The sequence below is a fragment of the Elephantulus edwardii genome, unplaced genomic scaffold, assembly GCF_000299155.1.
Source record: "Elephantulus edwardii isolate Elephantulus edwardi_28Jun2011 unplaced genomic scaffold, EleEdw1.0 scaffold00379, whole genome shotgun sequence".
NCBI lineage: Eukaryota > Metazoa > Chordata > Mammalia > Macroscelidea > Macroscelididae > Elephantulus > Elephantulus edwardii.
In genome coordinates, this window is record NW_006400129.1 from 114,172 (window position 1) to 138,348 (window position 24,177).

Consider the following 24,177-nt stretch of genomic DNA (forward strand, 5'->3'; position numbering starts at 1 on the left):
CCTCCCCCCGCCCCAAATACATTCCACTATGCAACCTTAATTGTGGACTCTTGTGATAACCATAATACCCTATCATACATCGCTTTTAAATTATTCTCTCCCTCATCTGTTTCAGTGCAGAATATATAATACATAATGGTTCAAAAATATTGCAGCTGGTAGTTCTCTTTTGTAAGGAGTCAGTATCATAATTATTTGTCAGAGGACCTTTATGATCCTGACCAGTACTAAGACAGGAAATCCCTTAGCACCCCATCAGTAACTTCACTTCAGGATGTAATGACAAGTGTTTTTGGTGTGTCAGAATTTATTTGGTAGATTTCATTACCTTAGTTGTGCTTTTTTTTTTTTAAATTTTACATATTGATTATTAGTTCTAATTTTGCTAGACTTAAACAATACAGGAATAGTAAAATAACATCTTATTTGAGAATAAGGAAAAAATACAATCAACCTTGAAAATCCATGAAATATTCCTTAATAGTAATGTAGAAATGGTTGTATGTTTCAGTGTTGAAAATTAAATCTTGTGCTGACTAGAAAATCAAATAAAAATCCTTTAATACAGACATAGGGGAGTTCACACCATTCTGCCTTTTAAGATAACTCCTCGGTGAATGAGCACAGATGAAAGCTAGGATGAGTGCACAGCTTTACCGTGTTCCTAGTTTCCTAGACCGTTCATTCCAGCTCTGATGGCTTAGTTTTAGATAGGAAAACTGTGTTGCCACCCAAAAGCATATGGTTCAAATCCATCAACTTCTCCTGTGCTATTTACTGCCTCTGAAAATTCATTGAAGGGTCATCTATGAGTTGGTTCCAACTTTACAGCACACAATATCATCATAAGACCTCAGACTAGTGTGTCAAGAAACATTAAGCTGAAAGCAAATTGGTGTGTTCATTTAGGATTGTGCCTTCTGTTATGCTTATTATCAATTCAGGGTGGTAAGTTTTATTTGTTTATTTGCTTCTGTTTTTTCCTATGATTTTGTTTAGTCTTCTGTGTGTACACATCTTGTGCTTTATGAAGAAGCAAACAAACAAAATATAACTGCTAGTTTTATTTCTGAAGCATATAATTTAATGAACATGAGACAGTTCTTTAGCTAGAATTTGGATCAAACCATATACTGAAAATCAGATCTGTTCACTGATGACAGCTGGGTCCCCCCTCCCCCAAATAAAAAGGCAAAACTCCATCCTTTTTTCTACCCCTTTGCGACCTAATTGCTGTCCTGGGTCTTTCAAGTGTCTAAAATTTACATGTGACTTACTTTATTTTATTATTATTTATTTTAACTTCACGATTTGAACACCTCCTCTTTCCCCTATCCCTTTTTAGATGTCCCCTAGCTGTGCTGACCTCTGCACTGTGTAGTATTATCATCTGGTGGATTGTTTGTGACTACATCCTTCCCACCCTGCTATTCTGTCTCGATGGTTTCAACCCACAGTAGCCCTCAAGACCTTTGGCAGATAGCTGCTGTGTAAGTGTCCCATTCCATTGCCCTATGATTGGACACTTCTGGTGTCTAGCTTTTCTCATGATGCATGTTTTTTCTCCTTCTTAGCTGGGCTGATTTTCTTTTACAAAGGCTCTTTTTCTGAGTCTTTTCATTTATAACATGTTGGTGACAAGGGAGGGGTTCATCCACATAAGGGATGTTAAAAACCACATTGTATTGTTTTTAAGTTATATTTATTCCTATGTTGTTGTTGATTGTCTTCAAGTCGAGCACGACTCATAGAGATCCAATGAACAAAAGGCCTGAAGTGCCTCTACAACTATCAGCGTTTATCAAAGTTCATAGTGTTTCTGGAGGCAAGTTGTTTAGGAAGTATAGCAATATGTAAATGAAGATATAACATTTCCCTATTAAAAAAGTCAGGATAATGTGGATAGTTTCCTTTTTATTAGCTGTACAGTTTCCTTGTAGTTTTCTATATCTGAATATGTCTTTCCTAGTCTAGTGAAAAAGTTTTTCTCCACTGACATTCTGCTTTTAGTAATGATTTGCTGTATGTAGCCATGTGGTATCCTGCACTTTACATCCTGAGTTTAACCTCTAGTTTTACTGTTGCACACAGCTGTCTCTAAGTAAGCAACAGATTCCCTAATAGATTTGGTCTTTAGTGTACAGTGTCTTTAGTGTACATAGTGTTTCCTCTACCTCATTGAATTTCTTTCCTTCTAGGGAGTAGAGAAAGTATAGTTTTAAAGACTTTATATAAAAATGAAAATAAGAAGGCAGATAAGACCTAGCCTTGCCTTATTTGTACGTGTTTCCAAAGGATAGTCATTGTACCCCTGACAGCCTCTAACTCCTCTTTCTCCAAAATCACTTTATGCATTCACTAGGTTAACTAACGTAGGCAGAATTTGTGTCCTAGTGAGATCTTCTTATGAGATCTTCTTATTTAAAATGAAAGCCTCAGCTGTGAAGAAATATCTTTTCTGCTTAAGAATGTGGCAAGCAGCTTACCTATGGAGCATCCTAGTACAGAAAGGAAGGTATATCCTTTGGAGCCACTGTCATTCTTATTCCAGACTTGACTTTTTTTTATTATTTTTTTTCTAGCTCGTATTTTTATAATTTCTTTTAACTGAAACTGGAAGTTTGAAACAAACGTTCCTTTCAGGATCTCCTCTAAAGTCAAATTCCATTGTAACTGACCCAGTAATTTCATTGTATGTCTTCAAATGGCTAGAGAAGATTTAAAAGTCAAATACATACCAGTCTTCAGAATGAAAGGAAGTCTGTTTAAACGTGGTCTTTCTTCTGCCTATTTCTTAAATAACTTATTACTATAACCTTATTAGTGCACATACAGATCTGATGTATTTGTGATTTAGAATATCTTTTTAGGTAGTTTCTTTTTTTCATCTCTTAGTAAACTTTAGATTTACACATGTTCTAACCTGAGAGCATCACGCACTGCATACATTCACAGTGTCTGTCGCATTGCCATTGGGTCAGAACCAAATCATAGCTGACCCTCAGAGTTATTGAAACCTATAAATCACATAGGAAGATATTACCAATCTTTCTCCCCAGAGTCTCTGGTGAAGTTGAACTTCATGAGAAGCACTGCCTTATAGTTAGCAGTATAGCCCCTTGTGAACTACACTGCCATAATTCCCTCTGACAGAACTAATCATACCAAATAACAAGTGTATCTTTCACATATGTGGTAGAGTGTAGAACATTAAGTGTATAACAGCCTGTTTAACTAAAAGGTTGGTGGTTCAAATCCAACATTTTAAAGGTGCTATCTTTCCCTCACTTAATGACTTTCATGTCTTTGTCAAAGATCAGTCGCCTTTAGGTGAATGTATTTATTTCCATGTTCTCAATTATATGTCATTGGTCTATGTGCCTGTTACTGTAATACCACCATGCAGTTTTAATTACTGTAGCTATGTAGGAGGTTCCTACTTTGTTTCTCTTTTTCAGTATTCTCTTTGCTTGTATGTGGGTCTCTTCCTTTTCCCTATGAAGTTGGTAATTACTTTTTCCATCTCTTTAAAAAATGATAGAATCTGTATAGGGGTTGCAGTGTCTTTGTAGATTGCTTTCAGTAGGTTGCCATTTCGTTGTTTTGTTTTTTGTGGTTTTTTAAAAATTAATTTTAATGAAAGTTTAGAGACTTAGGGTTTCCAGTCATTCATTGGTGCACTTTTCTCCTTGCCCACCACCTTCCCCTCCAATTCACTCTTCTCCTTGAAAGGAAAAAAGAAAAACTTTTTCACTGTTATGCAATCCCTCCCCCCAGGTTGCCACATCTTGAGTATTAAGTCTTCCAGTTCATGACGATTGTATGCATTTCCATTTATGTGGCTTACTCTGGTTTTCTTATGCTAGTGCTTTTAGTTTTCTGTATATAGTCCTTTTGTATCTCTGGTTAGTTTTATTAATAAATATTTCAACCTTTGTTTGGTTATTATAGATGATACTATATTCCTTAGTGCCTTTTCAAAATTATCTTTGTTACTGTAGAGAAATCCAATGTTTGGTTTTTTGTTTGTTTTTTTTAATTAAAATATTCTACCCTGCCACTTTGTTTTGCTTAGTTGGGTACTTAGATCCAGTATATTTTTTGCTAATCCTGTTTTTTTATATTAGGATTATATCTTTTGCATATAGAGAGTTCAACTTCCTCTGCTGATTCGGATGCCTTTTCTTGCCATATTGGATTAGCCTGACTCTTACTACAATATTGAATAGGAGTAGAGATAAAGGGCAACTTTGTCTGATTTCTCTTCACAGGGGAATGGCTTCAATCTCTTTCCATTAAGAGCAATCTTGGTTCTTGGTTTGGTATATACTTTAACTATATTTAAGAATTTCTTTTCATTTTTTTATTTGTTGAACCTTTCTACCATAAAAGGGTATTAGATTTTGTCAAATACATTCTTTTCAGGAATTGAGATGATCATGTATTATGGTTATTATATTCCTTTATTTTATTTATGTAATGGATAATAATGATTATTTTTCTATTTTTAACCATCCTTGTATACCTGATATGAATCCTACATGATCATAAATTAATTTTTTTTATATGATGTGAGATACAGTTGGCTAGGATTTTGTTGAGAATGTTTTTATAACAGTGGTCTTATGTAGTATTTGTCCTTTTCTGATTAAGATATTTCACTCAGTATGATGTTTGCCACATTCAATCATTGTATAATGTTTTACAAGTCCGTTGTTTTTCAGGGCTGCATAATATTCCATTATGTGGTATACCACAGTTTTTCTATCCATTTGTTCATTGACAGGCACTGAGAATGCTTCCATCTCTTTGATATTATAAATAATGCTGTAGTAAACATGGATGTGCATACATGTGTTTGTGTTACAGCTCTGGTTTCTTTAAGGTATATTCTCTGTAGTGGGATAGCTGGGTTAAATATTTCTATTTCCAACTTATTGAGAAAGTGCTAGATTGCCTTCCATAGTTGTACCATTTCACATTGCTACTAGCAGTGAATAAGGGTTCCAATGTCTCCACAACTTCACCAACATTTGTTGCTTGTTGCCCTGCTGAACTTTGCTATTGTTGCTGATGTGAGATGATATCTCGTTGTTGTTTTGATTGGAGAAAGGCAAGATCTGCAGTCAAAACCAGACTAAGTGCAACTCATAGCGACCCTATGTACAACAGCCCTGAACTCTGCTCTGTCCTGTGCAATTGTACCGTCTCCGATACACCCATCCCCATTACCCCAGTCACTGAATCAAGCCACCTCATAGAGGGCCTTCCCCTCATGCACTGTCCCTCTCCAAGGACCGGTCCCTCCTTACAACATGTCCAAAGTATGTTAGACAGAGCCTCAGAATCCTTGCCTCCAAGAAGCCGCCCAGTTTGACCCTTTCCAGGATGAATCTGTTTGTTTTCTTAGCAGTCCACGGTACCCTCTATACTCTTCTCCAGCACCACAGCTCAAAGGCATCAGTTCTCCTTCTATCCTCCTTAGTCATTGTCCAACTCTCTGATGCATAACAAGTGATTGCAAAGACCATGGCCTGTGTCAGATGCACCTTAGTCTCCAGAGAGACACTATTGCTCTTCAGTACTTTGGAGAGGTCCCTAACAGCAGACTTTCCCATGGCAGTATGTCTTTTTAATTTCCTGGCTACTGGTGCCGAGAGTGTTGACTGTGGAGCCAAGCAAACTAAAGCTGTGAACAATATCAATCTCTTCACCATCCATACTGATGCTGCTAATTGGCCCAGTGGTGAGAATTTTTGCCTTCTTGACATTGAGCCTCAATCCATATTGGAGGCTGCGGTCCTTGACCCTCTGCAGCAAGCGCTTCAGTTCCTCCTCACTTTCAGCAAGCAGGGTTGTGTCATCTGCATATCACAGATTGTTGATAGATCTTCCACCAATCTTGACCCCACGTTCCTCCTCATAGAGCCCAGCCTCCCGGATAATCTGTTCTGCATATAGGTTGAAAAGGTATGGAGACAGGATACATCCCTGGCGTACACCCTTCCCAATTTTGAACTATGCAGTGTTTCCTTGCTCTGTTCTGAAAACAAAATATCATAACAAAATGTCCAAAGAGCTTGAGTCAGGAAATAAAAAGGGAAGAACTCACTCAGCATTTCTCAAGTTGAGAGAACCGAAAAACAAATTTAAGCCTCGAGTTGCAGTACTGAAAGATGGTTTGGGCACAATCTTTACTGATCCAGGAAACATCAAAAGAAGATGAAAATAACTCATATAATCAATGTCCCTAAAATATTAGTTGGCACTGAAAAATTACAGGAGGTACTATATAAGCAAGAGCAAATGGTAATGAAGGATGAAGTTCAAGTTGTACTGAAGGCATTGGCAAAAATCATAAGGCCCTAAGCATTGATAGAATACCAGCTGACATGTTTCAACTAACAGATGTAATCCTGGATGTGCTAACCAGATTATTCTAGGAAATCTGCAGAACAGCTACCTGAAAACTGACTGGAAGAGATCAATATTTCCCAAGAAAGAAGATCCAACAGAATGTGAAAATTATCAAGCAATCTTATAAATATCATGCAAGCAAAATGTTGTTGAAGATCAATAAGAAATAGCTAGAACAGTACTTTGACAGGGAACTACCAGAATTTCATGCTAGATTTAGAAGAGGCCACAACACCAGGGATATCATTGCTCATGTCAGATACTGACTGAAAGCAGAGAATATCAGAAGAATGTCATCTATTTGTGTTTTATTGACTATGCAAAGGCTTTTGACTGTGTGATCATACCAAATTATGGCTAACATTGAGAAGAATAGGAATCCAGAACAAATAATTGTGCTCAAATGGAATCTATGCCTAGATCAAGAAGCTGTTACCTGAAAGGAGCAAGGGAGCACTGCATGGTTTAAAATCAAGAAAGGTATGCATCAGGATTGTATCCTTTCTCCATACCTGCTCAATCTGTATACTGAGTAAATAATTAGTGAAATGAATAATTTCTATGAAGAAGAATGTAGCATCAGGACTGCAGGAAGACTTATCAACAGCCTTTTTATGCAGATGACCCATCTTTGTTTATTGAAAGTGAACAAGGTATGAAACACTTGCTGCAGAAGATAAGGAGTATAGCCTTTGGTATGGATTACATCTGAGCATCAAGAAAAGAAAGGTCCTCACCACAGGACTAATCATCTTTATGATATGTGGAGAAAGGACTGAAGCAGTCAATGATTTAATCTTACTTGGATCAACAGTCTACACCAGCAGTTAGGAAATGAGGAGAAATATTGTATTGGGAAATTTCAAATGCTGAAGAGTAATGATATCACTTTGACGATTACCTGATTGATTCAGGATATGGTCTTCTCAAACACCTGCTAGGCATCAGGGAGCTGGCTAATGAATAAGGATGATGAAGAATTTTTTTTCAGTTGTGGTGTTGGAGAAGAGTACTGGATATCCTATGGGCTGCCGAAAGAACAGCTATGTCTTGACAAAGCTTTATCTTTCAGGCTTTGGACATGTAGCAAGGCAAGGCTATTCCTTGTAAAGATATGTCATTCTTGAAAAGGTGGAGGGTCAGCAAAATAAAGGAAGACCCCCAAAAAGAAGAACTGACATGGTAACTTCTAGTGTCTCAGAGATGATGAGGATGACACAGGATAGGGCAAGATTCAGGTTGGTTGGTCATATGGTCACTATGAGTTGTACTTGACTCAAGGGCGCCTTAAAAAACAAACAAACAGAAAATAGCTAGGAATTTATTTGTCACAAATACACACATACATATTGTACTGGTTTATTTACAAAATACATTTACATTGTTCTTAATGCCAGATCTCTCTCATTTCCTTCACCCCCACCTCCCTCCACCTATTAATTGTATGACCCTATGATTAACACGCTCTCCCATCCTCAAAACTTTTGCTCCCAACCTCCCTCCCCTTGTATCCTCATACTCATTCTACAATAATGGTCTTATACAATATGTTTCTTATGGGACTGAGTTATTTCACCTAGCATAATGTTCTCCAATCTCTCCCCAGTTAGGTAGTAATTTACAAAATCATTGCTTCTGCATGCTGCATAGTATTCCATTGTGTGAATATACCATAATATTTTAATCCATTCCATTGTGGTTGGATATTTGGGTTGTTTCCATGTTCTTGTTATGGTAAATAATGCTCCTATGAACATTGGTGTACAAGCCTCTATTTGTGCCTCAGTTCTCATTTTTTCAGGGTATATTCCAAGCAGGGGAGTAGCTGGTTCATGAGGAATTTCTATGTTCAGCTTTTTGAGGAAATGCCAAACTGCCTTCCAGAGTGGTTGTAATCCCACCAGCAATGTATTAGAGTTCCTATCTCTTCATATTCTCCCCAACATTTATTACTTGCTGTCCTGTTAAACTTTGCCACTGCTACTGGAGTGAGATGGCATCTCTTGTGGTTTTGATTTGCATCTCCCTTATTGCCGGTGCTTTTGAGCATAGTGAAAAAAAAAATATATATATATATATACAAAATTAAGAGCCATATCATTCTCAATGGAGAAAGACTAAAAGCATTTTCCTTGTGAACAGGGACCAGACAAGGGTGCCTACCATTTCTATTCAGAATTGGAAGTGCTTGCTAGGGCAATACTGCAAGAGAAGGAAATAAAAGGCATCCAGATTGGCAGAGAGATGGTTAAAATATCATTGTATGCAGATGATATGATGGTATACATAGAAAACCCCAAAGACTTAACAAAAATGCTATTAGAGCTAGTAGACCAATTTAGTAGAGTGTCAGGATATAAGATCAATATCCAAAAATCAGTGGGATTTCTCTACAGTAACAAAGAGAACTCAGCAAGGGAAACCAAGAAGGCAATACCATTGAAAATAGCCAACCACAAGCTGAGATTCTTGGAAGTGAACCTAACTAGAGACATAACAAACCTATACAAAGAAAACTACAGAGCATTTCTGCAAGACGTAATAAAATACTTAAAGAAATGGGAAAATGTTCCCTGTTCATGGATCTGAAAGCTCAATGTTGTGAAAATGACAATCCTACCGAAAGCAATCTACATGTTCAACACAATCCCAATACAGAAAACAAATTCCTTTTTCATGGAGATTAAAGGGAAATTGTAAAGTTTATTTGGAAAGGAAAGAGACCTCGAATAAGCAAAACACTTCTGAAAAACAAAAATGAAGTGGGAGGCATAGTACTCCCTGAACTCAAAACCTACTACACAACAGTAATAACCAAAATAGCATGGTACAGCAGGCACATAAACCAATAAAACCTAATTGAGAACCCAGAAATAAACCCAGTTGTCTATGGTTAACTGATATTTGACAAGGAAATAACATCTATCAAATGAAGAAATGACAACCTCTTCAACAAATGGTGTTGGCAAAACTGGACTGCTACCTGTAGAAAGATGAAACAGAATCCACATCTTACACCATGCACAAAAATCAACTCCAGGTACATCAGAGACCTGGAAGTAAAGCCTAAAACCATAAAATTCATCAGAGACAAACTGGGATCAAGCTTAGAGGGCCTAGTCTGCAGTATAAAGACACTGCCAAATACAGCTAGAAATGCACAATCTGGAGAGGATAAAATTGATGAATGGGACCTTCTAAAGATTAAGTGCCTGTGTGCATCAAAACTGTTTTCCAACAGAGTGAAAAGAAAACCTACTGTCTAGGAAAAACGATTTGGCAATACCATTTCAGACAAGGGTTTTATATCAACAGTTTACAGAATACTACAGGGCCTCCACAAGAAAAAGAATGATCACTCATTGTGGTTTTGATTTGCATCTCGCTTATTGCCAGTAATTTTGAGCATTTCTTCATGTGTCTTTTGGCCATCCGAATGTCCTCCTCTGTAAAAAGTCTTTCCATGTCTTTTGCTATTTTGTAATTGGATTATCAGTCTTTTTCTTCTGTAGGCCTAGAAGTATTCTGTAAACTTTCATTATGAGACCCTGGCCTGGCCTAGATGGTATTGCCAAATGTTTGTTCCCAGTCAGTAGGTTTTCATTTTGAACGCCTGTGGAATGTGAGATGTGGGTCCTGTTTCAGCTTTCTGCAGGTAGCAGTCCAGTTTTGCCAACACCATTTGTTGAAGAGGTTGTCATTTCCCCATTTGATAGGTTTTGTTACCTTAATGAATATCAGTTGACCATAGATACATTAATCCATTTCTGAGTTCTCAATTCTGTTCCATTTGTCTATGTGCCCGTCATTGTACAAGTACCCTGCTGTTTGGGTTACTACTGTTGTGTAGTAGGTTTGTTTGTTTTTGGGTTTGGTTTTTTTATTATTATTAAATTTTATTAGTTTCAATGAACATTTACAGAGATTTTGGGTTTTCATTCATTCATTGTTGCACTGTTTTCTCCACCCTCCTCCCCAGTTCGTTCTTCTCCCCCTCCCCATGTCTGTTTTAATTGTCCATTTGCCACAGTGCTTGTCAAAGCCAGTTCTGATTAATCTCCTTTGTCAGTGTGTCCCTTGCCATTCCTAGGATTTTTAAGCTCTGTCTCAGATAGTTTTGACATGTGGCCAGGAGGGACTAATCCTTGGAGAAGGACATCATGCTTGGAAAGGTGGAGGGACAGCAAAGGAGAGGAAGACCCCAGATGAAATGGATCAATATAGTAATGGAGTAATGGGGATAGGTATGTCAAAGTCAGTGAGACGGTCACAATGAGTTGCAGGCGACTCAATTGGCACATAACAATAGTAATAACAATAAGTTACTTACTATGACCTAGGGGAAGATGGTAGTTAACTGTAATGGCTTTTTTCCCCCTTTATGAATTCAGTTATTTTGTTATTAACTCTCCAAACCATGTGCTTGGATCTGAGAGAAGGAAGGGTTTTTTTAAACAAGTATATTATTTTTATATAAATAAAATATTATTTATCTTTCATATAAATAAAAGTTGTGTGTATATATAATTGTTTGGTATTATAGATAACTCTTGAGCATATGGCTTGTTGTTGTTAGTTGCCATCTAGTCGAGTACAGCCCATAGCAACCCTATGAACAACAGATATGAACCCTGTTCTATCCTGTGCCCTCTTTATAACCTCAGACACACTTGAGCCCACTGTGTCAGTTCACCTAGTTGAGAGTCTTCTTTTTAACCATACTTCTACCTTTCCAACCATGATGTCCTTCTACAATGAATAGCCTCTTTTAGTAACATGCCCAAATATGCTTTATTGTCTTTGTCCCCAAGGAACACCGTGGCTGCACCCTCTCCATGGCAGTCCATGAGTTATTCAGTACTCTTCTCCAACAGTACAGTTCATAGGCATCAATTCTTCTGCCATCCTTATTCATTGTCCAGCTCTCAGCAGCATGGCAAATGATTGAAAACACCATGGCCTGAATCAGACATCTTAATCCTCAAACTTACATCATTGCTCCTCAATAATTTAAAGAGGTCCCTGACTGCCGACCTTCTCAGTGAAGTATACCTCCTGATCTTCTGACTGCAGGTACCAAGAATGTTGGTTTTGGATTCACACAAGATGAAGTCATTGACAGTTTCTGTCTTTTCTCCATCTATCATGATGTTGCCTATTGGTACAGTGGTGAGAATTTTCTTTTCTTGACGTTGAGATGCCATCCATATTGAAGGCTGCAGTCGTTGATCTTCTGCAGCAAATGCTTCAAGTCCTCCTCCATACAACTAAGGAAGCAAGGTTGTGCTGTCTGCATAATGCAGGTTATTGATGAGTTTCCCTCCAAACCTGATGCTACATTCTTCTTCATAAGAGTCCAGCGTCTCAAATAATTTGGTCAGCATACAGATTGAATTGGTATGGTAAAATGATAGAGTCCCTGACGCACACCTTTCTTAAGGTTCACCTTAACCCTGATGTTCATTTTCTTAACGTGTTCTTGCTCTGTTCACACAATAGCCTCTTGATCTAGGTATATGTTTCTCATGAGCCAATTAAGTGTTCTGGGATTCCCTTTCTTCTCATTGTTAGTCATAATTTGTTACGCACCCTAGTGTCAAATGCCTTTGCATAGTCAATAAAGCCAAAATATACATTCTTCTGGTACTGTATACTTTCAACCAGGATCCATCTGATTATCAGCAGTGATATCCTTGGTGCCACAGCCTCTTAGCTTAAATTTATAGCAGTTCTCTGTCTTGCCGTTTTTTATGCTCTTCAGTATTATTTTGCTTGCATGGGATATTTGTTCGATAGTTTCCACATTCCAGTGTATCTCTTTTAGGGAATAGGAACAAATAGGAATCTTTTCCAGATTTCCTGCAGATTATTTTTTCCTCCAGATTTTCTGGCATTGACTGACTAGTGAGCACATCCCAAGCTACATCTGTCATTTAAAACATGTCATTTGCTTTCTGGGCCTTACTTTTGGCTGATGCCTTCACTGCTGCTTGAACTTCTTCCTTCATCACTGTTGGCTCTTGATCATATGGTACTTCTAGAAATATTTCAGTGCTTGCTAATTCTTTGTAGTGTAGTGCTTCTGTATATTCCCTCCATCTTCTTTTGTGTCGTTTAGTGGTAAAGAATTGTGCTGACAACACAGAAGTACATGGTTCGAATCCACCAGCTGCTCCACAAAAGGATGAACAGTCTCTTCCCATGGGATTTACTGCTTCTGAAAACCTATTGGAGGCTCAGCAATGGGTTGATTCACAACAACATAAATATTAGTACTTATTTCAAATTATCAGGGATTATGTCTAGGGAAAAAAGATATCTAGAAAAGTACTTGACATTTTCTGTTGTTTCTCCTACGATGATTTAATGAAAAGGAAAAAAATACTCTACTTAAGGACTTTATCTAACTGTGGCCTTTTTGATTCTCAGTTTGTTTACCTAGATATCCGTTCTTTAAATTTTTTTCTTTTGTTAATTAAGGCAACCATCACAGAATTTAAGTGGTTTTACTTTCATTTTAATGTTATGTAGAAATTAAGTGTGGAATAATTGATAGAAGATTCAGGAAAAGTTCCAAAACAACTATGAGATATCATCTCATCCCAGTAAGAATAGCAAAACTTAACAAAACAGCAAACAACAAATGATGGCAAGGTTGCAGAGAAACTGAAACCTTTATTCACTGTTGGTGGAAGTGTAAAATGGTGCAACCACTTTGAAAGGCTATATGGCACTTTCTCAAAAGGTTACAAATAAATATACCATTTGAGCTAGCAATTCCACTTCTGGGAATTTACCCTAAAGAAACCATAACCGCCACCCAAGCATATATATAGCACACCCATGTTTATTGCAGCTTTGTTCACAAAAGCAAAGAGCTGGAAACAACCCAAGAGCCCATCAATAAATGAATGGATAGAGACGCTCTGGTATATTCACACATGGAATACTATGCAGCACTGAAAAACAAGGAACTCATGAAATACTATGCTAAGTGAATGACCCTAGAGAACATTATGCTGAGTGAAATATCTCAGTCACAAAAGGACAAATATTGCATAGGACCACTATTGTAAAACAGGACTGACATTGGGGTTGCGGGAAAACAGAGAAGAAGAGGAGGAATGATGTATATTGCATTGCAACAAATGAGGGAGAGAACTATTTTAAAGGGATATATGATTATGTATTATTTTCATGACTGGAGTCCAGAATGAAGGCTGCACAGAGCAGTGGACTTGCTTAGCAATGAAAGAGTTTTTCTTTTAGTCAACAAGGAGAAAAGTGAATTGCAGGGGCGGGGGAGGAGTGGGCAGGGAGAGAAGTGCAACAATGAATGAATGGAAACCCTAAGTCTCTGTAAACTTTCATTAAAATTAATTAAAAAAAAAAAGGATGAACGAGCCATAAAGAAAGCAAAAAAAAAAAAGATTCAGGAAAAGTTCAAATTTTATTTGAACATATTTTGAAATGTCACATTGTTATTTCATATTTATTGCCCATACTTCCAGCTCCACATGTAAACATTATCTTGTGTAGAAAAGGCCAGCTTTACATGCATAAAGAAGCTCTAGTGGCTAATCACCAGAGAGTTGGTGGTTCGAATCCATCAGAGGCTCTTGAGGGAAAAAGATGGGCAACATCCTCCTCGGAGATTTATAACTGCAGTAGCTCAGTATATAGGGTCATCTCTGAGTCATTCCAACTAGCTGGCACTGATGATTTCAATTATATTAATTTCTTTTTAAAATAATTTTCCTTTTTTTTCAAGGCTCAAAATCTGAGAATCTGCCTTTACATTTGAGGCACACATATTTAACTGCTCAATTCCTTTGATGTGAGGATTCCTTAAAATGCCAGGTCATTTGATTTTAACATCTAAGTCCGATAATTATATTTAAGTAAACTTAGTAGAGAATTTAAGATGTTTCATTTCAAAAGGTCTTACTGAGTTTTTTCTTTTGTGGGGTTTTTTTGGCAATGTTAAAGGAAGTCCTAAATTTTCAAGAACAAGTTGTACTAATGTGCAAAAAAAATCTCTTCCTCCCTATCAAGTATTTGAAAATCTCAGTGAATATAATTTTATTTTCTCCAACATTTTCTAGAGTTATTCTCCAGTCCAGTGTTCAGAGCTGTAAAACATCTGAACTTAACATTTCTGGAAGTGAAGGGATTTCTAAAAGAAGCTCCAGATCTGCTTCAAGAAAAAGCAATTTTAAAAGGTGAGGGGAAAAGAATTCTATTCTTCTGAAAAATTCAAAGCATTGGTTTTCCAGCTTAATCATTTAAACACTAATTCTAGAGACAGAAATGAAGATAGGTGGAAGTAGAGTACTTGTGATAGGAAATAAATATATTTTCTAATTCGTCTTTGGAAGAATCTGGACTTTCATTTGATGTTTCTTCTTAATTTTTTTTTTCCACAGAGATAACTCTCAAAATTGTGAAAACATGGTAGAGTTTAGAATGTTTTAATTAGAGATATTTCTAAACCTCTTTGTCAGGATTTGAAGGAAGTATTGTTATCTTTAATATAGCAAAATGTTGGAAAATTTGCAACAAATCAGTATGACATTAGAAATATGGTAATTCCGGTGAATTTGGTGATATTGTTTTACCTATTGACTATTTGTCCTATTATCTACACTGCAGAAACAAGAGTTTTGTTTCTTTTAGGTTATCATCCTTCACTTCAAGAAGTTGTCTTCGACATGAAAATGAATATGGCCTATGACCCAGCCAGTTATTTACTGTTACCTTTAGATATTTATCATAAACTGAAGGCAATCATTAAATTTCTAAAGTACTACAAACACTAGTTCTTTTATGAGATAAGAGTTTTTGTTGTTATTGTTATGTGCCATAAAGTCACCTGTGACTCATAGCGACCCTGTGTACAATAGCTCTGCAGCCTGCCCTGTCCTGATCCAATCTCACTTACTCTGATACACCTACCCCCATTCCCCTAGTTACAATATCAATCCATCTCATCTGGGGTATTCCTATCCTGAACTATCCCTTCACATTTCTGAACATGATGTCCTGCAAGGATTGATCTCTCTTGGCCACATGCCCTTGAGTATGTGAGAAGAAGTTTCAAAATCCAAGCCTACGAGAGGAACTTGGTTTCACCTTCTCCAAGACAGACCTATTTGGTTTTTTTGGTGGTCCATAGTATGCTCAAGACTCTTCTCCAGTACTACCACTCAAGGGCATCAATTCTTCTATCATCCATAGTTATTATCCAGCTCTCTGATGCACAGCAAGTAATTTGAAGACCATAGACTGGATCAGGTGCACCTTAGTTTCTAGGCTGGCATTGTTGCTTCTCTGAACTCTAGAAAGGTCCCTGACAGCATATTTGCCTAATGCAGTTCACCTTTTGATTTCCTGACTGCTGGTGCCAGAAGTGTTGATTGTGGAGCTGAGCAAGCTGTAATTGTTAACAACCTTAATTTCTTTTCCATCCATCATGGTGCTGCCAGTTAGCCCAGTGGTGAGAATCTTTGTCTTCTTGATATTGAGCTTTAATCCATATGGAAGACTACAGTCCTTGAACTTCTACAGCAAGTACTTCAGGTCCTCCTCAGTTTCAGCAAGCAAGGTTGTGTCATCTGCATGATGTAGGTAGTTGATGAGTCTTTCTCCAATCCTGATGCCACATCCCTCCTCTTAAAGCCCTGCCTCCCAAATGATCAGTTCTGCATATAGATTGAAAAGGTATGGAGACAGGACACAGCCCTGATGCATTCCCTTTCTGATTTTGAACCATGCAGTGTTTCCCTGCTCTCTTATGAGGACTGTTTCCTGGCCCAAGTATAGTCTCAAGGGTAAAAGGTAGGTAACCTTTTCATACCTTTGCATGATTTTAGAAACTTGTATTTTTTTGTGATAAAAATTATTTCTTACCCAAAGGGAACATCTCTCTGGTAGTTCAAATCCACTAGAAAGAAAGATGGCCTTTATGCTTTATTTTTACTCTCTAAAAACCTGCTGGAGGGTCAGCTATGATTCCGTTCCAAATAGACAATGAGTTTGAATTATCTCTGAATATAACTGTAACTATAAGAGGCCTGAAAATAATTAGAATGAGAATTTTCAAATGTCGTCCCTCCCAAATTTTCCTTCTTTTTAACTTCACTGCCCACATGCCTTGGAGATTTTTGACCTACGTTGTGTTCTTGTCTAATTCAATTCCAGAAGCGGACTATATGCTTTGCTAGACATATGATTCTAGAAAACTCATTGACAAACTTACTATTGCTGAATACTTTGTGATTCTTTTTTTTTTTTTTAGGAATTGTGGGGGGGTTTTGTTCTGTCATTTTCTTTTTTGATACTTTATTTGCACAGTTTTACTACATATTTAATATATTAATGATATAGTTTGAAAGTTTCCACATTCTGTTGGATCACCTACAGACTTCTTCCAACACACTGGTCAGATAGCTGTCCTTCAAATTTCCTAGTGTAGACTGGTGAGCACATCTAAGGCTTCATGTATAATTAAAACATGTCAGTTGGTATTACATCGATTCCTGGGGCCTTAGATTTTGCCAGTGCCTTCAATGCAGCTTCCACTTCCTCTTTCATTACCATCGCCTCCTGTTCATGTGGTACTTAGGTGGAAACTATTGAACATCATTAATATCACATGTGAGCAAAATACTACTGAAGATCATTAAAAATGTCTAGAACACTATGTAGATAGGGAACTGCCAAAAGTTCAAGCAGAATTTAGAAAAGAATGTGGCACCAGGGATATCACTGCTGATGTCAGATGGATCCTGGCAGAAAGTAAAGCATGCCAGAAGAATGTCTATTTATGGCTTATTAACTATGCAAAGGCATTTGATTAACAAGCTGTGGCTAACATTGAGAAGAGTGAGAATCCCAGAGCACTTAATTGTGCTCACATGTAACCTGTACCTAGACCAGAAGCTATTGTGCAAACAGAGCAAGAGTTTAAAATTAAGAAAGAGATGTGTCAAAGTTGTATTCTCTCTTCATACCTATTCAATCTGTATGCTGAGCAAATTATTAGAAAAGCTGGACTCTATGAGGAGGAATGTGGCATCAGGACCAGAGAGAGACTCATTAATAATCTGCATTATTCAGATAACACAATCTTGCTTTGTGAAAGTGAGGAAGACTTGAAACACTTATTGCAGAAGGTCAAAGAATATAGCCTTCAATATGGATTGTATCTCAAGGTGAAGAAAACAAAGATTCTTACCAATGGACTGACAGGTAACATCATGATAGATGGAGAAATGATTGAAACTGTCAACAACTTAATCTTGAATTCACAATTAACATCCCCAAGGATGGGGATCAGCGGTTGGGAAATCAGGAGACATATTGCACTGGGAAAGTCTGCAGTTAGGGACCTCTCCAAATTGTTGAGGAGTAATGATGTTATTTTAAATATTAAGGTGCATTTGATTCAGGCCATGGTCTTTCTGATGTGTTATGCATCTGAGAGCTGGATAATGAATCAAGATGACAGAAGAATTGATGCCTTTGAGCTGTGTTGTTGGAGAAGAACGCTGAAGATCTCATGGACTGCCAGAAAAAAAACCCCAACAAATATGTCTTAGAGAGGGCTGGAGTGCTTTTTGGAGGCAAAGTTGATGAGGCTTCACCTCACATACTTAAGGCATGTTGCTTGGAAGGGGCTATTCCTTGGAGACGGACATGACGCTTAGAAAGGTAGAGGGTCAGCAAAGGAGAGGAAGACACTTAGCCAGGTGTATTGACATGGTGACTGCTGCAATGGGCCATAATGTGTCAGGAAGTGTCAAGTTGGTACAGGATAGATAGAGGGTTCAGATCTGTTGTTCATAGATTGTTATGGGTTGTGCTCAACTCGATGGTACCTAATAACAATAATAACTACATATTTATACTTACTTGAGAATACGGCAATGTTTTAGTTAGTACTCCAAGTATTTGAAAATTGGTTATTGACTAATGATTGTAGAATTTTAAATTTTTCATTAAAAATGTCATAGTCATCAAATAGTCATATACTTTTCACTTTCTAATTCAAAAGCAATGGAGGAATGCTAACAAAAGCTTAATGATTAATGATAATTTAGCATATCATGACATTGTCATTTATAATAGGAACAAGAAAAAGACTAACATTTCTAAATTGCCTCAAATGAATTGAATTGGGAATTCTGACTTTGCTAAGTTAAAAGGCCTGGTGGCTTAATGGTAAGAATCTGTGCTGCAGTCCCTAAGCCTTGCAGTTCTAATCCACCAGCTTGCTTCATGTGTTCTCTCTTCATGAATAGGTAGTCTCCTCCGATGTGATTTACTGCTTCCAGAAACCCTCTGGAGGGTCAGCTATGGCACACAACAGCAAATGCTCAAGAAGCAATAAGAGAAAAGAACCATGAAGACAAATAGGACAAAGTATACCACAATATTAACAGTACTTGTGTCTGGGTAGTGGAACAATTTGAAATTTTTTTCAATTATTTGTTTTTTATTTCCAATTATATGAAACAAGTTCAAAACCAGCAGCTGCTCCATAGGAAGATAGATAATCCTCCTGTGCAATTTGCTGCCTCTGAAAACCCACTGTAGGGTCAGTTATGAGTCGTTTCTGATTTGATGGTACATAGATAGCTAATCATTGTTGTTAGGTGCCACTAGAATTGGCACTAACTCATTATAATCTTTTGAAAGCAGGACTGGCATCCACTTCCTAAACAACATGCCTCTGGGAACTCTATGAACTTTGATAAATGACTGTAGTTATAAAAAGGATTCAGGTCTTTTGTTTATAGGGTTCCTATTAGTAGTGCTCAATTCAATGGCAATCAACAACAACATAAGAAACTGGGGAGAGTGTTGTTATGTGGCATCAAGTCAGAACTGACTCATAGCTGCAGTCCCAAGGATACACGGTTTGAATCCACCAGCTGTCCCGCAGGAGTTGTTGTTGTTGTTGTTATGTGCTGTCAAGTCATCTGTAACTCATAGCAACACTATGTACAACAGCCCTAAACCCTGCTCTATCCTGTGCCAATTTCACTGCCTCCGACACACCTACACCCATTACCCCAGTCACTGAATCCACCTGCATCCTCTCCTGCACTGTCCCTCCACCCTCCCAAACATGACATCCTTCTCCAAGCACTGGTCCCTTCTTGCAACATGCCCATAGTTGTCAGACAAAACTTCAGAATCTTTGCCTCTAAGGAGCGGCCTGGTTTAACCCTCTCCTGGATAAACCTGTTTGTTTTCTTAGCAGACCATGGTATATTCAATACTCTTCTCCAACACCACAGCTCAAAGGCATCAATTCTTCTTCTATCCTCCCTAGTCATTGTCCAGTTCTCTGATGCATAGCAAGTGATTGCAAAGACCATGTCCTGTATTAGGCACATCTTAATCTCCAGAGTGACATCATTTCTTACTTCATTCAGTACCCTAACAGCAGACTTTCCCATCGCAGCGCATCTTAATTTCTTGGCTGTTGATGCCAAGAGTGTTGACTGTGGAGTCAAGCAAACTAAAGTTGTTAACAATCTGAATCTCTTCACTATCCATCCTGATGCTGCCATTTGGCCCAGTAGTGAGAATCTTTGTCTTCTTGATGTTGAGACTCAATCCATATTGAAGGCTGCAGTCCTTGACCTTCTGCAGCAAGTGCTTCAGGTCCTCCTTAGTTTCCGCAAGCAGGGTTATGTCATCTGCATAATGCAGATTATTGATGAATCTTCTACCAATCCTGATGTCACATTTTTCATACAGACCAGCCTCCTGGATAATCTGTTCTGGATATAGATTGAAAAGGTATGGAGATAGGACAAATACCTGGTGGATGGGCAATCTCCTTCCATGTGACTTACTGCCTCAGAAAACCTGCTGGAGGGTCTGCTGTGGGTCAGTTCTAACTTGGCAGTACTCAACAGCAACAGCTTACACATTTATGTCTGTACATTTTAGGATATGGGGAAAATAGAATCAAAGAACTAGTATCAAAAGTTGGCCATCTATGAGTTTTGCCAGACCTTCTAGGTCTTGTTGCTTTTTCCTCTCATTCTAGAATCTAAATCTATGCTTTTTAGAATAAGCAGTTCCTGTTTGTAATGAGCATCTATCTGAAGTCCCTGGACATAATGCTTTGAAGGGCTGAAAATAGATTTCATACTGAATTAATATATCTGATGAATGTTGAAATGGCCCAGAGCAGTTTCCAGGTATTTGAGGTGGTGTTTAAAATAATACAGCTTCTCTTAAATTCCAAAATGAGCTTTCAGAGGAGATTTAAGAGAGGCAGAGAAATAAAACAGTGAAACAGTTTTGAGTTCCATGATACACAGAAAGCTCTGTGATTTCCTTTACCTCTTTCTGAGCTTTGATTTATGTGCACACCACCATAACAGGGGTCTACCTATAACTCACAAAATAAGGGAAAAGTAAGCTATGTCATTTCTGGCTACCTGCTTCTTAGAGAAAAATGGAAATAGGAGGCAGGCATGCTGGAACCTGAAATTTTTATCATGCCGAATATTTATTTTTGATGGAGGTTGTTGAGAGAATTAATACATTCATGCATAATCTTAATTCAGGCCAAAACAGTGTAAGAGTTAAAGTTGCTAAAGTAATACTAAAATTGCAATCTGTTCTTCAACAGCCATACAAAGGTACACCTTTTCCATACACTTTCATAAATATTTGAAGGACCCGCACTACAGGGTCTGCTCTGGCATGTTCCTATTGTGAAGCCTTCTCTTTTGCAGGTTGCAAAAGGATATGGATGCGTCGTCTCTATCCACACTTCTTACAACTTTAATATTTCATTGTATTCTATTCTTAAAGTCTTACAGGATGAAGACCTTGACCTGAATTCACATTGTGTTGAATTGGCTATCTTTGGAATTTTTTTTAATATGAAACACTTTATGAATTTGTATGTCATCCATGCACAGAGACTGTATACTAATCTATGTCATTACAATTTTAGTATATGTGCTGCTGAAGTGAGCACAATCTGTGGATTTTTGAGAGTTTACAGGGAAGCTCTACAAAATTAAAATTTTCTAAAAAGAGCAGTTATTTATTGTGTGAGGTGAAAGGAAGAGTATATTATTATTTTTTTTAGAAAGAAATATCACCTTGCTTTTCATGACAACTGATGAGATCCTGATATGTCCAATCAGATGGAAAAAAACCACATGCCCTCCTGAGCCATGTGTGACAGAAGCTTTGTTGGAGTATATGTAGCACTTCAGGCTCAGTGGACACACGGGCTTGAATTGCCACATGCAAGTGATAGTTAATGCTGATGAGGGTCTTTGGATCACTTTCTACATTCTGTTTCTCAAGTCAGAGAAGGTAAATTAGTGGACTTATATTGTTGTTGTGTACTGTCCTGTCAGAACTAATTCATAGCTGACCCTCCAGAGGGTTTTCAGAAACAGCAAATGACGTGGGAGGAAACTATCCATCCTTCTTTGGATCCAGCTGGTGGATTCAAACCATATGCCTTTGAGAATACAGCACAGCTTTTTACCACTAGGTCACCAGAGCTCCCTAGTTCCTATTATAATAGACATACATTATGGGGGTAAATTAATATGCTCCTTGTAGAACAATAAATTCATTTTTATGTTTATTTTCAAAGAGCAAGTAAATTCAGTGAATTACTGCCTAAATAGATATACCTTGGTTTTTGTTGTTCTTACTTTAACTTTCTAAAAATCTCTCGGAAAAAAACAAAACTGAAAATATCATAATGCCTCAGTTGAGAACATACAGTTACCTCACTTGATAATATTCAATTCTGTTCCTGTCTACTTAGATCTTTTACTTAGCACTCAAGAACCCTAGTGGTGCAGTTGTTAAGAGCTTGACTATTTCCCAGTAGTTTAGTGGTTCAAACCCTCCAGCCATTCTATAGTAAACAGATGTGGCAGTTGGCTTCTGTGAAGATTATAGCCTGGCAAACCTTATGGGACAATTCTGCTTTGTTCTAATAAGGTCAGTGTGATTTGGCATCAACTTGGTGGCAGTGAGGTTTTGGTTCTATTTGCATATATGTATCTTAGGCCTTTTCCCCCTCTTTTTAAAACCATAAAACCATTAGATTTCTAAGAAAACTCATGAAAGTACCTAAAACTTTTCATTTCAAGTTCAACATTAAGAATTATCGTTCTGCTACACCTTCCAAGCTAAATAAACTAATGGTCATTGTTTTGAGATTTGTTGTACCTGATTATTGCTGTGGTAGGAGAAGAGGAATACTCAAGTTCTTTTTTTATTCCCTAAGCCACAAGTCTTTGTATGAGCCCTTCACTTGTAATAAACAACTGTGTCTTTTTTTTTTTTTTTGTGACTGTGTCTTAAAGAGTTACTGGACCTTTTTTGTCTTCTCATTTGTACCTATTACAATTTCTTCTTCTTTCTTAGATTTTGTTGTTTGCTCCATCACTTCTGGGACTTAAGTGTTTTTCTTATTGCTGTTTCCAAATGTGTATTAATGTAGGAACTCTATAGCATTTTTTTCTTTAAATAACCTTTTAAAAATGCTGTGATCTTTTAAAATATTAGTCTTCTTTGAAATTCCAAATACTTCCTCCTTTGGCTTCACCAGTCACCTTAGACTTTGTATACCCAATACTACTCTACCTGATACCTTATTGGTGTCTTTTAAAACTAAATGATCAATTCAAATGAGACTAGTCTGAAAGAACATCATTATCATCTAACTGAAGGTCACCTCTAGATTTGAATTTTTTAAATAACCCTTCTTTTGCTTTCGTTTTCTCTGAAAGTTACTATATAGTTGAAAGGTAAGGTGGTAAACTAAAAAAAAAAGAAAAAATGGGTGAAAATCAGTCATTTCTTTCTGAACAGAGAAGAGCTTTTTGAGTATCTTTGTCAGATGTGTTGTGACTGCATCATGTTTAGGAGTTGGTAGTAAAGTGCATGGTAAGGAAGATGAGAGTAGGTGAGGGGATATTGTACACTCAGCTAGACTGGACATGGTTGAGATGCTAATGCTTTTCCTGACTTTTGAAATAATCAAGTAACACTTCTTTATCTTCTCTTTGTTTCTAATTTTCCCACAGCCTCGTTCCTCAGAGGGAAAGAAGGAAAAGGAATGTCTTGCAACAAATGCCTTTACTGGCTTATGGTACTTCCACTGCACTGATGCTTCTGCTCCCCTCCCCTTCTTTTTTTAAAAATTGTATTTCTTTTTCACTTTTTTCAGAACTAAACTTGTTCTGCTCTACATTATACTCATTTGTATTGATAACTGCATTATATTTTGCAAGATTTTTATCATTAAAAATTGTTCAAAGTGTTATTATTACTTTTATAGCATGTAATATTAAAATACTATTATTTTGCCTTCCTAATCTTTGACAACTGTGTGTGAGATATTTTAAAATCTTCATGGTAAACATCTTTTCGCCCCCTTCTGTAGTCACTCCATTTCAAGGACTAACACAATCTTGCATTAAATAAAAAAACCTGTGACCAGAACTGGACGAAGACTCTAGGAACAGAAAACTACAATAAGACTTGGCACAATTTATTTGAAAACAAAGCAAAATTGCAAAAAAAGCCTTAGTTTTTTTATACCTAACAAGTTGGGTGTTTGTTTTTTTTTTCACTGAAGAATATGCCCATTGGAATTTAAATAGCTAAATGATATTGGGTACAGCATGTGACTTGAAGGGCCCAGCTCTCTTTTTGTAGAAATGTCTAAAGTGCAACAATAATACAGTAGTA

At 37.3% G+C, this 24,177-nt stretch overlaps 1 protein-coding gene across 1 annotated transcript in view; it reads left to right on the top strand.

Annotated features, from left to right (window-relative positions):
- CDC14B (cell division cycle 14B) overlaps window positions 1–23,906 on the top strand; it is a 106,431-nt gene extending 82,525 nt beyond the window's left edge. Inside the window, exons 11-12 of the mRNA XM_006902196.1 lie at window positions 14,523–14,639; window positions 23,870–23,906. Of these exons, the coding sequence (XP_006902258.1) occupies window positions 14,523–14,639; window positions 23,870–23,906 (154 nt within the window). The remainder of the gene's footprint in view (window positions 1–14,522; window positions 14,640–23,869) is intronic.
- The last annotated feature ends 271 nt before the right edge of the window (window positions 23,907–24,177 follow it).